General features: G+C 31.7%; 1 protein-coding gene across 1 annotated transcript in view; it reads left to right on the plus strand.

Annotated features, from left to right (window-relative positions):
- The first annotated feature begins 239 nt into the window (after positions 1-239).
- The window catches only part of LOC114329843 (CLK4-associating serine/arginine rich protein), a 31,287-nt gene continuing 15,542 nt past the window's right edge, over positions 240-15,984 (plus strand). The window contains exon 1 of the mRNA XM_028279099.2: positions 240-513. Coding sequence (XP_028134900.1) covers positions 512-513 — 2 coding nt within the window. The 5' untranslated portion in view covers positions 240-511. The remainder of the gene's footprint in view (positions 514-15,984) is intronic.

Raw genomic sequence — 15,984 nt, forward strand, 5'->3', positions numbered from 1 at the left:
GTTTGAAGTGTGGATAATGTAATGGCCCTAATATAATGAAAATACACTAAATGGAAAGTATGAAGCCGTGTATGTGTAGAGGAAACTTGAATTTAAAGTGGCTGTAGATCTCAATGCGTCAAGGGGACAATACACGTAGAAAAACTACACAGGAAGAAGAACCGTCAAACTGTCAAACCTAGAAACCATCTAGAAATGACAGAATGACAGTATGACTTTGCCTGTCACTGTCTGTCACTGTCATAATTTTTATCCCTTCTTTATAAAGCGGGGTGTCTCGAAATGAAATAATAATTAAGTTAGTTTTAGAGAGAAGTAGTGTTTAAAGTTGTTTAAAACTCCATTTGTGTTTAAAGTAACAAAACTGCAACAACATCAGTTTAGTTCGCCATGTAATAATACATACATCAATGTGGAAATAATACATCACCATACAATCAAGAAGTCCACTGACCAAAACGTCCTATTCCTATGTGTGGATTGTAATAATATCAAGTGGTTGTGATATTTAATGTAGGTCCATTTATATCTATAGGGTCAGGGTTGTGATTCACGAAAATATTTGGCTAGCTGGGGAATATAATATATTTGATTTTGTGTTAAGTTTACCTTTTTTTAAAGTAGAAAATAATAGGAATATTGAATGAAGGATTACAATTCTGAAAAATCAAAATACAGTGGCTCACAGCCTAAATGATGCAGTTGCTACTTAATAAAATTGGCTTGTATTTAACCGAACATCAATGTAAAATCAATAGGATCTCCAAATGTTTGTCTTCTGCACCAAATATCATAGTTGAGCACCAAAATTTTAATACCAAATTATTTATTTTTGAGCGCCAAAGTATTGAGTTGTGAAGTTTATTTATCTATTTCAGCAGCAACTTAGTATTGTTGATACCACAAATCTTACTCTTACTCACTAAATATTTGAACATCAAAATATCCAAGAGTCAGCATCAAGATAATACATTTAAGCCCCAACAACATAGACATACAAAATTATACATTCAAGCACTAAAATTAAAAACAGTAGGTATACTGTATACTGTGCCTCCAAAGTACTCATTATATGGTCATTTTAAGAACATGTTTGCACATATCTGGACCTCGGAGGTAAACTACACTATGTCGACATGGTGTTATTTTGAACAAAGTTCCTTTATTCCGCTTATTTTAGGTAAACTTCACTATGTTGACATGGTGCTATTTTGAACAAGTTCCTTTAATCCAATTATTTTATTAGTTGGATTAATACAAATTGGTTATATATTATCATTAAAATATGGTCATATTGTCTTTCAACCAATTATGGGATATATCAGATTTTTATTAATATCCTAAGTGCTCTAAACTTTGTTGCAAACACAGGCTAAACACAGTTGTTTGAAATGACATAGTGTAGTTTACCTCCAAGGTCAAGATATATCGACACTTGATATGAAAAACATTGTAACTCACTTTTGCTAAGTTTACAGGAGAGTGATTTAAAGAAATGTCTGCAACATTTTATTTTTTTACTGCGTTAGCTTTTATATTTTTTGTAATGTTCTTAATCCATATTTTATAACTTTTTCTCAGCTTTTCACTTTTACATATCACATTATTGTTAACATTACTGGACCTGATTTAGGTCGTTACAATACCACTTTTTTAAGAATTTTAGGTGAAGATCATTGTAAGTGGTATATACAATGATATTTCAACAAAGTATGTGTCATTGATTAGGTGCATATAAATGGTAACTAATGAGTAAATATCAAAATAAAGAGATTATTATTAGTATTTTTATAAATTTTACAAACATGATTTTTCTACACACACAACTATCTAAAAATTAACATCATACATATTAATTAAAAGTAAATAAATTAATATCTGTTAGATTTATTTACTACAAAATAAACATTTACAGATTATAAAACAGTTTATATTATTTTATTTAAAAAAAAAAACAAAATAATCCCTAGCAAACTTTTATTCAGTCATCATCCGAATATTGTGTTTGTTGAGAGTGGGGAAGATTCAAATAAAAACTTGCAGTTTTACTCTGGTATAGGTTTACTAGAGCACAAAGCAACAAGATATTTTTATATTTTGAAGTTGTTATGGGAAGAAATCCATTCTATGCTAAAGGAATTTGAAGTTCCCATAAATCTTGTATATTTTTATTCCTGGATTTGGTAGCCTTTTTGTTCAATTTTGGTTTGTATTCTAGGTTTCTAAATGATAATTGTTCAAAAATAAAATTGTACTGACAATTGAGAATATGTGGTTGTTCTTTACATATTTTTATATATTGAAAACTTGGAATATATCTATGTCTAAATCCCAATTCAGTATTTTGTTTAACATTGATTTAAAATACTAGATATCATTTTGACTTAGATCTTTTAAATCAAATGGTTTTGCTGTGCATTTTCCTGTCTACAGCATTTGCTCTATTCTTATGGCAACCACACGTAATATCTCCAGGTATACGCCCTCCATCTTCCTGACTATATTTTTTTAATGACGTAGTTAACCACATATCTGTTATGTCATTAACACGTTGATGGACAGAACGTCTATAGATCTCCAATTTCCATTGATGTAATGTGACACGTCTATAAACGTTGCATTATTCCGTATTCTACTTTTCAAAATACATATAGTGTCACAACATTTACTTAAACATTTGATGCACTATCCATCAATGTGTTAAGTGTACAAAAATGTTTTCTAACAAACTTGGAGTCGCTGTCGATGTTCTGATAACTGCAAATTATACAGGGTGTAACAAAAATACAGGTCATAAATTAAATCACATATTCTGGTACCAAAAATAGTTCGATTGAACCTAACTTACCTTAGAACAAATATGCTCACAAAAAAAGTTACAGCCCTTTGAAGTTACAAAATGAAAATCGATTTTTTCCGGTATATCGAAAACTATTAGAGATTTTTAATGAAAATGGACATGTGGCATTCTTATGGCATGAGCATCCTAAAAAGAAATTATATTGAAATTTGCGCAGCCCATAAAAATTTTATGGGGGTTTTGTTCCCTTAAACGCCCCCAAACTTTTATGTGCATCCCAATTAAATTATTTTTGTAGTACCATTAGTTAAACACAATGTTTTTAAAACTTTTTTGCCTCTTAGTATTTTTTCGATAAACCTGTTTTAATCGAGATGCGGCTTCTTTGTTACATAAAAATTTTATGGGGGTTTTGTGCCTTTAAACCCTCCAAATGTTTGTGTACGTTCCAATTAAACTATTATTGCTGTACCATTAGTTAAACACAGTGTTTTTAAAACTTTCTTACCTCTTAGTATTTTTCAGATAAGGCACCTTTTATCGAGATGTGGCTTCTTTTGTAATATGGTTCAAAGTATACCTCAAACTGGAATTTATAAATAAATTTTCATATTATTACCAAGTCTCTAAAATGGTACTTAACAGTACACAAATATGTGGTGGATTTGACGAAATATTCAAAATATCTCAAAAAAAACTAACTTTTCGAAAAAGTACTAAGAGGCAAAAAAGTTTTAAAAACATTGTGTTTAACTAATTGTGCCACAATGATAATTTAATTGGAACATACACAAAAGTTTGGGGGGGTTTAAGGGAACAAAACCCCCATAAAATTTTTATGGGGTACACAAATTTCATTATAATTTTTTTTTTCAGATGTTCCTATCATAAGAATGTCACATGTCCGTTTTCAATAAGAAACCTCGAAACAGTGTTCGATCTATTGAAAAAAATAAATTTTTATTTTGTAACTTCAAAGGCCTGTAACTTTTTTTAGGTGCACATTTGTACTAAGGTAAGTTAGGTTCAATCGAACTATTTTTGGTCCCAGAATATGTGATTTAATTTATGACCTGCATTTTTGTTACACCCTGTATTCATGTGTCCAGTTTCTTCTGGACTCTTTTAACTTTGCAACCTTTCTCTCTTGTCTGAGAACACATCTACATAAACATTCGCTTTTTTGCCGTGATCAGCTATTGCCAAAAAAATTATTAAATCGAGTTATACATTTTCAGATAATTCCGATTTACATTTTCTGTTACATTTATAGTTTCATCCAGGTCCCAATTATTTCATTTTCGTTAATTTTGCCGTTTTTCTATTATATTCTTGGCCAGAGTTCCTCAGTTTCTTCAAGATATTCATTTTGCAATACTTGGATCCCTTTGTCTCTTCCTTACAAGTTTTTTTTTGGGTAGTTTTTTTTCTTAGCAGACGCATCTAATGATGAATTTGTACCCTTAAGGCATGTAGAAGTTTCCGCTGTCGATGTTTCTTGAGCGTGCAATCCACTGTGAACATCAGGTTCCTTATTTTTATCAGTTGAAGTTAATTCGGTCATACATGATATAGACGTTACAATGTTTTTACAAAAAATATTCATCGATAATAAAAATTTTCAATATTGTAACATTGGTTACAATGTTTTTTCTACCAAGTGATCCAAAATTTGCACTTACAATGAGGTTATTTTGTTAAATAACTTTATATTTACATAAGATAGGATAAAAGTTTTTAGACCAAAATGAAGGTTATCCTTTATAGATGTCATTTAAGCCATAGTTGAAAAACATTGTAAATGGAGTTACAATGTTTTTTATATCAGGTGTCTATATTCTTTCATGAACATTGGATAATATTACAAGTACCTTGCACCCAGTCATCTTTGTTCTTCAACAAAGATACTTCCCATTCACTAAAACACTGTATCTGGTAATATTAACACAAAGGCAACTAACTACTCTTTACTGTTGAATTCTAGGAAATGGCATGTTGTGTGCACATGTTCATAATCCGCTCTTATCTTTTGGTGGGCAGTATTATTCCCAACCATTATTTTGGGGTTTGCTTGGTAATCATTTAATTTAACTTCCAGCTCATTGATTTTTATTGGAAATCATGAATTAATTTTGGGGATTATTTAATATTTTCGATGCTCATCTACTTTAGGTTTTGCTTAAATATTTACATCAGCTTCATTAACATTTCAGGTAGGTATTCATAAATTCTAATTCTAGTTGAGGTCTTTTGGTGCTCGTTTATTATTTTTGGTTGCCAAATATTATTTTGGAGACAGATTATAAAACTTTGTATAATGATGGGGCTCAATAATGACTTTGGTGCTCATTTAAAATATAGCCAATAAAATTAGCTTGTGTGGGAAACTCAATATTTATTATAAAAAAAATAAGGTACATGCTGAAATTAAATTACTACTTATAAGTGTTCTAAAATAGCATAACGTTGCTTTAGATGCAAAAGCTTGCAACCCACAAATAGGTTTTTCCCCAGGAGAGCAAAAAAACATTTTCTCTGTATGCGAAAATTGCCAAACCTACATAGAGAATTATGGATTCAATATCTAGGTATTGATAATACCTTGATATTAAGTCAACAATTATTCTCCATTTATATCTAACGACTTTTGCATGCAGAGAATGTTTGTTTACTCTCCTACACAAAAAACCATTTGTGGGTTACAACCATTTGTATCTTAAGCGACATTAACAATAAGCTATTTTTTGTGTTTCAAATGGACCATACTTAAATAACAATAAATATTTAATTATTTTATGTATGATTTTGATGTGACCACTAAAATTATGCAAACCTTAAAACAAGAAGATTAATATATAAAATAAACTCAATGCATTGGGAAATGATTGCTAATATTTTGTAGGTTCTCATTCATTATCTATTACAGACTGTAGTCATCTAGGCATTAATTCTTCAACCAACTTTCTAGTGTCCTCTGGGGAAATTTTGTCCCAAGCTTCAGTAATTTTTACTTTCAATTCATTTCTATTTGATATTGGGGCACTATTTACTTTAGTTTTCAATGTCAACCACAAATTTTCAATAACATTCAAATCTGGTTACTGGGCTGGTGTTTTAATGACATTTCAGCAATTATAAAGCAGCCAAGTACGAACCAGATATATCATGTGTTTTGGATAGTTGCCCTGATAAAACCAGTAAGTAATTGTTATTGATGCCTAATTTTTTAACACTAGCGATGAGCTGCTGCCTTAGTGTATTCAAATATATGTATTGGTTCTTAGTCGCTTCAATAAAATGCGTGTTACCTACTCCTGCAGATGACATATATACCCTACATCATCACTCCACCTCCACAGTGCTTTACCGTAGCTTTCATATTTTTTAACAAATTTATTTTGGTTTCATCAGCAAATATTATGTACTGAATTCCTAAAGTTCAAATCTTTGTTAATATGCTCCCTGGCACAAACACCAATCTACAGTTCCCGGAGCGAACCATAGCAGGTGAGAAAAATCCTCTTTGCTAAAGTTTTGGTAAGTGTACTACCCACGACAGCATTTGTCACTGGCCATGATTCATTCCGGGAGCTGTAACACTCCTGTGTTTTTGGCTAATAAAAGGTTTATTTCTAGCAGTTCTACCATGTAGATGTAGATTCTTGTTTCATAATATCTGTCTTAATTTTTTCGGACTTACACCTTTTTCTAAACTGTCTTTCCACCTGATCTTGCAATATTGGTGCACTTTTTTGTAGGATTATTTGTTATTTTTCTGACAATCCATCTTTTTTTACATTCGATAAAAATTTTATTTGTAGCTAACCTTGTTTTATTTTCAACTCTATTTTCATTTTGGTATCGTTCAATAATTAACTGAACTGTGAATGAATATTATTACCATTTTGGATATGTTTCTTTGGCTATATCCATTTCTATGGTGATTAATAATTAAATTTCTTCCACTAATCACAGTTCAGTGACCCATTCTTAAATAATTTTGTTATGCCTGGTTGCACCAACAGATCTTAAGCTTAAGACATGCCTTAAGTTCAACTTACGAGACATATGCATTGCACCATTGAGTTTTAGATCAATTTTCAGCTTGATACAATGGATTGCCACGTGGATTGCATTGATAAAAATTGAAACTTATGATGCAACGTATGTGAGACTTAAAGCAGCCCTATCTATAAGCTGAGCTGGGCTAAGCTGGAGCTTAAGATTTGTTGGTGCAACCAGGCAGTATTTACTGGTTAAATACCTTGAAATGTCAAATCAAACATAAAAATAGCTGCAATATGAATTTTAGCTGTGAGATAAAAATCATACATAAAATACTTAATTAAATATTTATTTTTATTTACTTTAGTATGGTATTTTTGAAACCCAAAAAATAGCTTAGTAGGTATTTTAGAAGACTTACAGTAATTTAATTTCAGTATGTAATTTTTTTTAATAAATATTAAGCCACTGACACAAACTAGTTTTATTGAATACTGACTGCGTCATTTAAGTTGTGAGCCATGATAAATGCAGATGTAAACCCTGTTAAAAATCTATTTATTTTCAAGGTTATTGTTAAACTCTTTCAGGGGCGACGGTACTCACAATGTACCACAAGAAAATTCACTGAAATGGGCAGTGGTAGACATTTCGTACCGCATTGACATTGATTTTCTCTAATCCTGCCCACTTTTATGGTAAAATTTGCTGTATTATGTCTATCCGGCTATTCCTGAAAGAGTTAACAGTCATTATATAAAACAATAAGTACATGTTTAATCTGCATTGGTCTGCATCGAAGCATTGGACTTTCTAGAAGCTATGTTCTAACAGATTATTTAGCCCACTTTAGTTAAAAGGCAAAGAGACAAAAAAATTAAACAGTTCAATAGCAATAGTTGCTGGAATTTTAAATTTACTGAGTTCCTTTCTTATACCTATTCCTTACTTATTCTAAAAATATTGGTAGGTTATTTGATTTATGCAACTGGATCTTAGTTATTGTGTCTAAAAAGAATAGAAGACCAGAGAAAAATATATGTATATTGAGAAATAGTTTTACTGTGAAAGAACGAGTTGTCTTATAAGTAAAGAGAATTTTTTTCAAAAACTGTTGGTAGAACGGGCAATAGTTAAACAGAAATGTTATCCAAAAAGAGTTTAGTAATGTACTGTCTCTAAGATGAACCACAAAATTTATTTAAAACAATTATAAGGTTAAAATACTTGAAAACGCTTTGGCCCAACACGAGCCATCATCAGTAACTACAGAAACAACCAATCATTACGAAGGAGAAAGAATCAGTTAGACTTTATCAAGTTACAATACAAAAGACACATTAAAAATTAATTAAAATCATACTATCCTCGACATCTAATGGTAAAAGAGGCAATCGATTATGTATGTATGTAAAATCATACTGCTTCACATTTTTGTGATTCTGAAATGATAATTCAATCTGTTAATTCTGACGTGGAAGTATTTCTTGAGAGGTCTTGGCTATCTCTCCATCTTTTTGGTGGTCTCCCCATCGGATGCTTGCTAGCTGGTTTTTCTTATTTAATTTTTTAATTTTTATTTAAAACAAAAATAAGATAGTAAAACCTTAATGATCAATACATAATATACTTAATTGGTTTTAAAAGTTTGTCATCATAATGATCATGCTATCAAATGTACAGAGCCCCATTAATATCCAAACATAATAAACAAACAATCATCGTTATGGTGCTACAGCCCTTAAAGAGCCTCAAATTTTCCAAGATTTCTGCTCCTACTCTTGCTTGGATTTTCGTTGGTAAGACCGATCTTCTCAGCATCCTGTATTACCTCGGCTTTGGACTACTCCATCTTCTCATTCCTACTGGTTGCACTGTTAGAATATTTTTTATCATGTTTGATTCCGGGACCCAGGCTACATGTCCTGCCCATAGGGCTTTTCATTCACAGTCATTTGTTTCGAGCTTCTGTCAGGTGTCACATAATATTAATATATCTACGTCATACGTTATTGGTATATAACAATGATCCAAACCAAAGACATATGGCGTAGATATATTAATATTATGTGACACATGACAGAAGCTCGAAACAAATGACAATCGATGAAAAGCCCTATTGCAGATAGCTTCGCTTGATTATAGTGATAATCTCTTTTCCACCAAATTTATGCTTGTAGATATTCTTCAGTTCAAAGATCTATCTACGCCTCCATTTTCCGTTCTCACAGACCACACTGAATATCTTGCGTAGCTTTCTTTCAGAAATCGATAGGGAGGATTCATGTGTTTTGTTAGAATCCACGCTTTGATCCGAATGTGAGAACAGGGACTATTAGTGTTCTATACAATCTTATACGAGTTTTTTGAGACAGATGTTTGTTAGCTAAGTACTTTGATAGACCATGAAAACATCTGTTTGCAATTATGATTCGCCTTTTTATTCCCCTTGATGTGTTATTATTGGGGTTAACCGATGCACCTAGATATACAAACACTTTGACTGCTTTTAAATGTTTGACATTGGCAATTAAATCTACCTTTTTCAGAAAGTACCCAATGTATATTCAATATCTTGTTTATAATAAGAACTACAAGAATATAACTATAAGAATAGTTAATTACTAGAGTACCCACTGCTTCTTTTCTGGTTAATCTTTTATCGTTTGGCCATGTTTACAAGTCCAGGATCTTCTGCTAAATTTGCACTGTAACTGGTATATTATTGTGACGGCAATACATAGTTAAATGCTCCAATAAATTTACATAATATTTACTGTCGATTATACAGTGCGTTTCAGATAAAACTATCCACCTTAAATAACTTTTGAACCACTGATTTAAAAAAAAACGCAAAAACGCGTCAAATAATACTTGAAGGAGGAGACATTATGCCATATTTAAGCTTGCCAGGAAAGGCACCCTCTCACCCTTCATATCATCCCTTATTTTTTTTTAATTACTTCAACCTTTTTTATTTAATATTTGGATTCTCCTCTTTGTACTGATTTCAAAAATGTATAACACTTTATGAGAAAAATAAATACAAAAGCAAGAAAACTGGATTGAATAAAAATTATTCGTTTAACAATTTTATAACGTTTAGAATGAACATTTCACTACCAAAAATTTTAACAATAATTATTCAAAATTTTAACAATCATTATTAAAAATTTCAAAAGGCATGTTGAATAATTATTGTTAAAACTTTTGGTAGTGAAATGTTCATTATGAATGATGGTATGTAATAAAATTGTTAAAAAAATATTTTTTTTCAATCCCGTTTTCTTACATTTTTATTTATTTTTCTCGTATACTAATCACTTTGAGCATCATGTAGGTATTATACATGTATTATACATACTGTTGTGATCTTGATTATTGATATGAGATGATATTCTTATTTGTTATTTAATTTAATCAATGCATTAATAATAATCTAATTAATTTACCAGATCACATATCAATATGTTTTCAATCTCAGGGCTTTTTATAAAATTAATTACTTACTCTCGTGGCTTCTAAGTATTTCTCAATGGTTCCTAATCGGGATAGGAAAGAAAAGAGTAAAATAATACACACATATGGGTTACAATTATAATCAAAATATTGTTTATTTTATTTAAATGGCAATCACTGCTTAATATTTGCTAGATCTTATTATTCTTAAACATAACATTTACAAATGGGAATCTTATTTCCTTTTGGTTTCCATTGAAAGTTTTTATTAACATTTAACTATTAGGATTTATTAGCAACAATTCTATTTAAGTTTGATGAAGCTTTTCTGATATTATTTATTATGTTCTTCAATTTATAATGTGGTATTTAATACGAAAAACCCATACATTCATGTCCAAACAAATGAGACTGACCTTTTTCTGGTGAACTGAGAATGTCTTCACACAAGACCCGTTTCCTGCTATCCTTGGCTGCGATCAAAACCTCGTCCTGGCTTTCAGTAATGTTCTCCTTTGAAAACTAGCTCGTATAGCTCTCGTTCCTGCTTCTGTCGTGATGCTGTATTCTACCTTTTTCGAAACTGCAATCAGCTACCGGGACACTCTTGGCTCAAGGAGGTTCTTTTACTCTCAACCTGGCCTACCTCTCGTTCCACGATAGATACTCCACACTCACGGAACTACACCGGCTTTCTCACTCTCCGTACACTACCGTCTACTACTGGACTTCACTTCTCGACAGCTCAAAACATTCTGATCTCTATTTTTCATTCATTCCCCTACTTTCTAAATATCCCTTCCAGATTCACAAATCAACCTTCCACCACCAACTCTCATTCGCAGTATTCCTCAAAACCAATTTTTAATCTTTCTAAATATGCTTAATGGATTTCCAAAAAAAATAGTTAATTCCCATTCTAAAATTACTTTCTACTATTTACAAAATTTAATGACCTATTATCTACTTCAACTGAGTCTTATTTAGCATAGGCTAATGATCGAACCTTCCGCGAAAAACGATAATGGTACGCGCCATTCACTTTGTTTATTCTAAGCGCATTGTCCCGAGTTTCGTATGCTTCTTCTAATCACTTCTTAAAATTAAATATAACAATTTGTTGTATACAGGTTGTTCTAAATTTATATGCCCGTGGTTGAGAAAATTGAAAATATTTTATATTAAATTGAATTCTGCTTATAATTATCAAAATTTAATTTTCAGATCAAATAGAAATATAACAAATCCCCGCCTTGTATTCGATAAAATTTATCTGCATTTTTAAATAAATTTTCTCGAGGCAAAACCAACTCCCTGTATATTTCCTTACTTTAATCTACGTCTTATACCCCTTCTTCTTGTATTACTCTAATTAGTCCCACCTATAGAGTAATTGTTTCCTTATTTTCAGTGTCCTCATCCTGTGTTAGAGTGTCGGCTATTATGTTGTCTTTCCCTTTTTCCCATATTAATCTTCTGTCTTTTTCCTCAGATTTTTCACATACTTTTACCGTGTATTCTGCATCCTCGTTTTCATATGCCTCCTCTTCAAATGCCACTGTTTCGATCATATCTTTTTCGCTTTCATTTGTTAGCTTTATTTCTTCTTCTCCTGAGCTCATCTCTTCTTTTGAGGAATCCCAGTTTTCTTTTGCTTTTGATACTCTCAATTTTTCTTCTTCTGGGCTCAACTCTTCTTTTGAGGAGCCACAGGTTTCATTTTCTTTTGTCTTTTTCTGACTTTTTCTCCCTTTTCTTCTTTGTCCTTGCTTCGTTGCCAAATTCATTTCCACTGTTTGTTCTTTACCTGATTCATCCGTATTTTGTTTCTCCTGTTCCTTGTCCTGTTCTTCTTCTTTTTCTTCTGTTAGATTCATCGTATTATTTTTAAAATCTATCACTACATGTTTTTCTGCCAATTCGTCAACTCCTACTATCATGTCATGTGACATGTTTGGCATTATTACACATTGCAGTGCATACATCTTCTTACCCAGTCGTACCATTACTCGTATGCCTTCATTTATAGTTGCCAATGTCCGTTTGTTTGCGCCCACTAAATTTACCCTAGGTATTTTGTAAATTAAATTTGTTCTTCTATTAGTTTTCTGTTGACCAATGTTATTTCAGATCCAGTGTCTATCATAATTTTAATTGGTTTCTCGTTGATAAATCCATCCACAAATTTTAAATTAACTCCATTTTTCTTTTCGTTGTTTCTTGCCAATTTAATAAACTCCTTGGGGTTACAAAAGATTCCTGTTTGATTTTTGGTTTTTAGTGAGCGCCGTCGTGAAAAGACGCCGGTTGCTCATCGTTGTTTATATTTTCGTCATAATGTCTCTCTCCGTCATATTCATCTGTCTGGGTATTATTTACTTCTCTTCTATTTTCTCTTGGTCTGTCGGATCTGTTTCGGTTTTCTCGATATCCCTGTTCATTTTGTCTACCATTATTTCTGTTTTCTTGATTTGCGAGTGTGGTGTTTCTATTCTGGTATTCTCGATTTCTGTCCTCATTCCATTGCCTATTTCTTTGTTCATAATTTCCTCTTCCGTTGTCTCTATTTTCGTTTTCCCTTCTGGGATTAAGATCTCGTCTTGTATAGTCCCTACTATTTTGATTTCTATCTCTGTAATCCTGTGTTTCTCGGGGCCTGTAATCTTCTCGCGACCTTCTTGATTTTCTTTCTCTTAAACGTGATTCTCCTATTTGTAGGAATTGGCATAAACTATCTATGTCTTTGTAGTTTTGCAATGTGATATGGTCTTCCAGCGTTTCTTCGAAATGTCTTGCAATCAGTTCGACTAATTGTTCCGATGAGTAATTATATTGTAAATGTTTTGCGTTATAGTAAATTTGTAATGCATATGTCCTTTCTGATATACCCATCCTATCATTGTATTTCCCATTTTGCAATTCCTTGTTAATTTCCAATTGTTGGACTTTTCCCCAGAAATAATTCAAAAATTTTTGTTCAAATTGTTGCCAATTGTCAAATTCTTCTTCTTTGCAATCGAACCATAGGCTTGCTTCATATTTTAGATGGTGTCTGATAGTTTCTTTTGCTGTTTCGAAATTTCCGATGTGTTGTATTTTCTTTTTCAGGCTATTTATGAACGGCACTGGGTGTAATCTTCTTACATCCCCGCCAAACCTTATCTTCACGTCATCTGTGCTATGTATAACCATTTCTCTTCTTTCTCCGACATTCTGTTGGGTATTGATTTCCGCAATCTTTCTTTCCACTTCTTCTATGTCTGCTTGAATAGCGTTTTGCAACTTGTTTTCCAAACTTTCCATTTCTTTTTTCTGGCAATTCGTTAACTCCTTCATTTTATTTTGAATTTTCATTTCTTGTTCTTTCATGTGGTCCTTCATTCTCATTTCTTGTTTTTGCATGTGATCTTTAATTTTCATTTCATACTTTTCTATGCGTTCCTCTATTTTCTTATTGTTCTCTTCTATCGCTTGTTTTGTTTCCTGTTGATTGTCATCCATTTTTTTTTCCACTTTATCCATTTTCTTTGATGTTTCTTCCTGATTTTTATCCATTGCTTGTTTTGTTTCCTGTTGGTTGTCTTGGATTCTATCCATTTTCTTTTGTGTTTCATCCTGATTTTTATCCATTGTTCGTTTTGCTTCATCCATTTTTTGTGACTGGAGTTGCATAAGTTGTAATATCTTTTCCAATTCTGACAATTCTTTTTTTCCTGTCTCCATGATTGTTGTGTTTAAAATATCTTCTTGGTCTGAATTTTCCTCTTGATCTGAATGTTCTTTTTGTTTTTTGTTGTCTTTGCTTTGGCTTCTTGTCACAGACATTTGTTTTCAAGAAGTACTGTCCCCGCCAAATATGAAATTTTACTAGTATGTTACCAAGACGACTTTTTCTCACCCAAATATTTTAAATTGTCAATAAATATATCAAATGTAAATATCGTAAAAATAAAATATTAAATCAGTTATGTAAATTTGTACCTAAAGAGATCTAAAATTTTATGTTATCAAATGTAAGTATCTCACTTTTTACCACAGGCATATAAATTTTCAAATACCGGCTTTACTCTTTCTATCCTTCAAATTTGCCACTAGAAATACTTTTCCATGCTTTCCACGTTGGACGACAGTTGTTGTGATCTTGATTATTGATATGAGATGATATTCTTATTTGTTATTTAATTTAATCAATGCATTAATAATAATCTAATTAATTTACCAGATCACATATCAATATGTTTTCAATCTCAGGGCTTTTTATAAAATTAATTACTTACTCTCGTGGCTTCTAAGTATTTCTCAATGGTTCCTAATCGGGATAGGAAAGAAAAGAGTAAAATAATACACACATATGGGTTACAATTATAATCAAAATATTGTTTATTTTATTTAAATGGCAATCACTGCTTAATATTTGCTAGATCTTATTATTCTTAAACATAACATTTACAAATGGGAATCTTATTTCCTTTTGGTTTCCAATTGAAAGTTTTTATTAACATTTAACTATTAGGATTTATTAGCAACAATTCTATTTAAGTTTGATGAAGCTTTTCTGATATTATTTATTATGTTCTTCAATTTATAATGTGGTATTTAATACGAAAAACCCATACATTCATGTCCAAACAAATGAGACTGACCTTTTTCTGGTGAACTGAGAATGTCTTCACACAAGACCCGTTTCCTGCTATCCTTGGCTGCGATCAAAACCTCGTCCTGGCTTTCAGTAATGTTCTCCTTTGAAAACTAGCTCGTATAGCTCTCGTTCCTGCTTCTGTCGTGATGCTGTATTCTACCTTTTTCGAAACTGCAATCAGCTACCGGGACACTCTTGGCTCAAGGAGGTTCTTTTACTCTCAACCTGGCCTACCTCTCGTTCCACGATAGATACTCCACACTCACGGAACTACACCGGCTTTCTCAATCTCCGTACACTACCGTCTACTACTGGACTTCACTTCTCGACAGCTCAAAACATTCTGATCTCTATTTTTCATTCATTCCCCTACTTTCTAAATATCCCTTCCAGATTCACAAATCAACCTTCCACCACCAACTCTCATTCGCAGTATTCCTCAAAACCAATTTTTAATCTTTCTAAATATGCTTAATGGATTTCCAAAAAAAATAGTTAATTCCCATTCTAAAATTACTTTCTACTATTTACAAAATTTAATGACCTATTATCTACTTCAACTGAGTCTTATTTAGCATAGGCTAATGATCGAACCTTTCGCGAACAACGATAATGACCTATTATCGATTTCAACTGAGTCTTATTTAGCATAGGCTAATGATCGAACCTTCCGCGAAAAACGATAATGGTACGCGCCATTCACTTTGTTTATTCTAAGCGCATTGTCCCGAGTTTCATATGCTTCTTCTAATCACTTCTTAAAATTAAATATAACAATTTGTTGTATACAGGTTGTTCTAAATTTATATGCCCGTGGTTGAGAAAATTGAAAATATTTTATATTAAATTGAATTCTGCTTATAATTATCAAAATTTAATTTTCAGATCAAATAGAAATATAACAATACATTTTTAAAATCAGTACAAAGAGGGGAATCCAAATATAAAATAAAAAAAGTTGGAAGTAATTAAAAAAAATGAAGGGATGATACGGGGGGTAAGAGGGTGCATTAGACTATCCCTTCGCAGGTCTAATGTGATAGTTACACATTTAGTTGTTTAAAATTATGCAAAATATTCA

Source organism: Diabrotica virgifera, chromosome 7 (genome assembly GCF_917563875.1).
Source record: "Diabrotica virgifera virgifera chromosome 7, PGI_DIABVI_V3a".
Classification (NCBI taxonomy): domain Eukaryota; kingdom Metazoa; phylum Arthropoda; class Insecta; order Coleoptera; family Chrysomelidae; genus Diabrotica; species Diabrotica virgifera.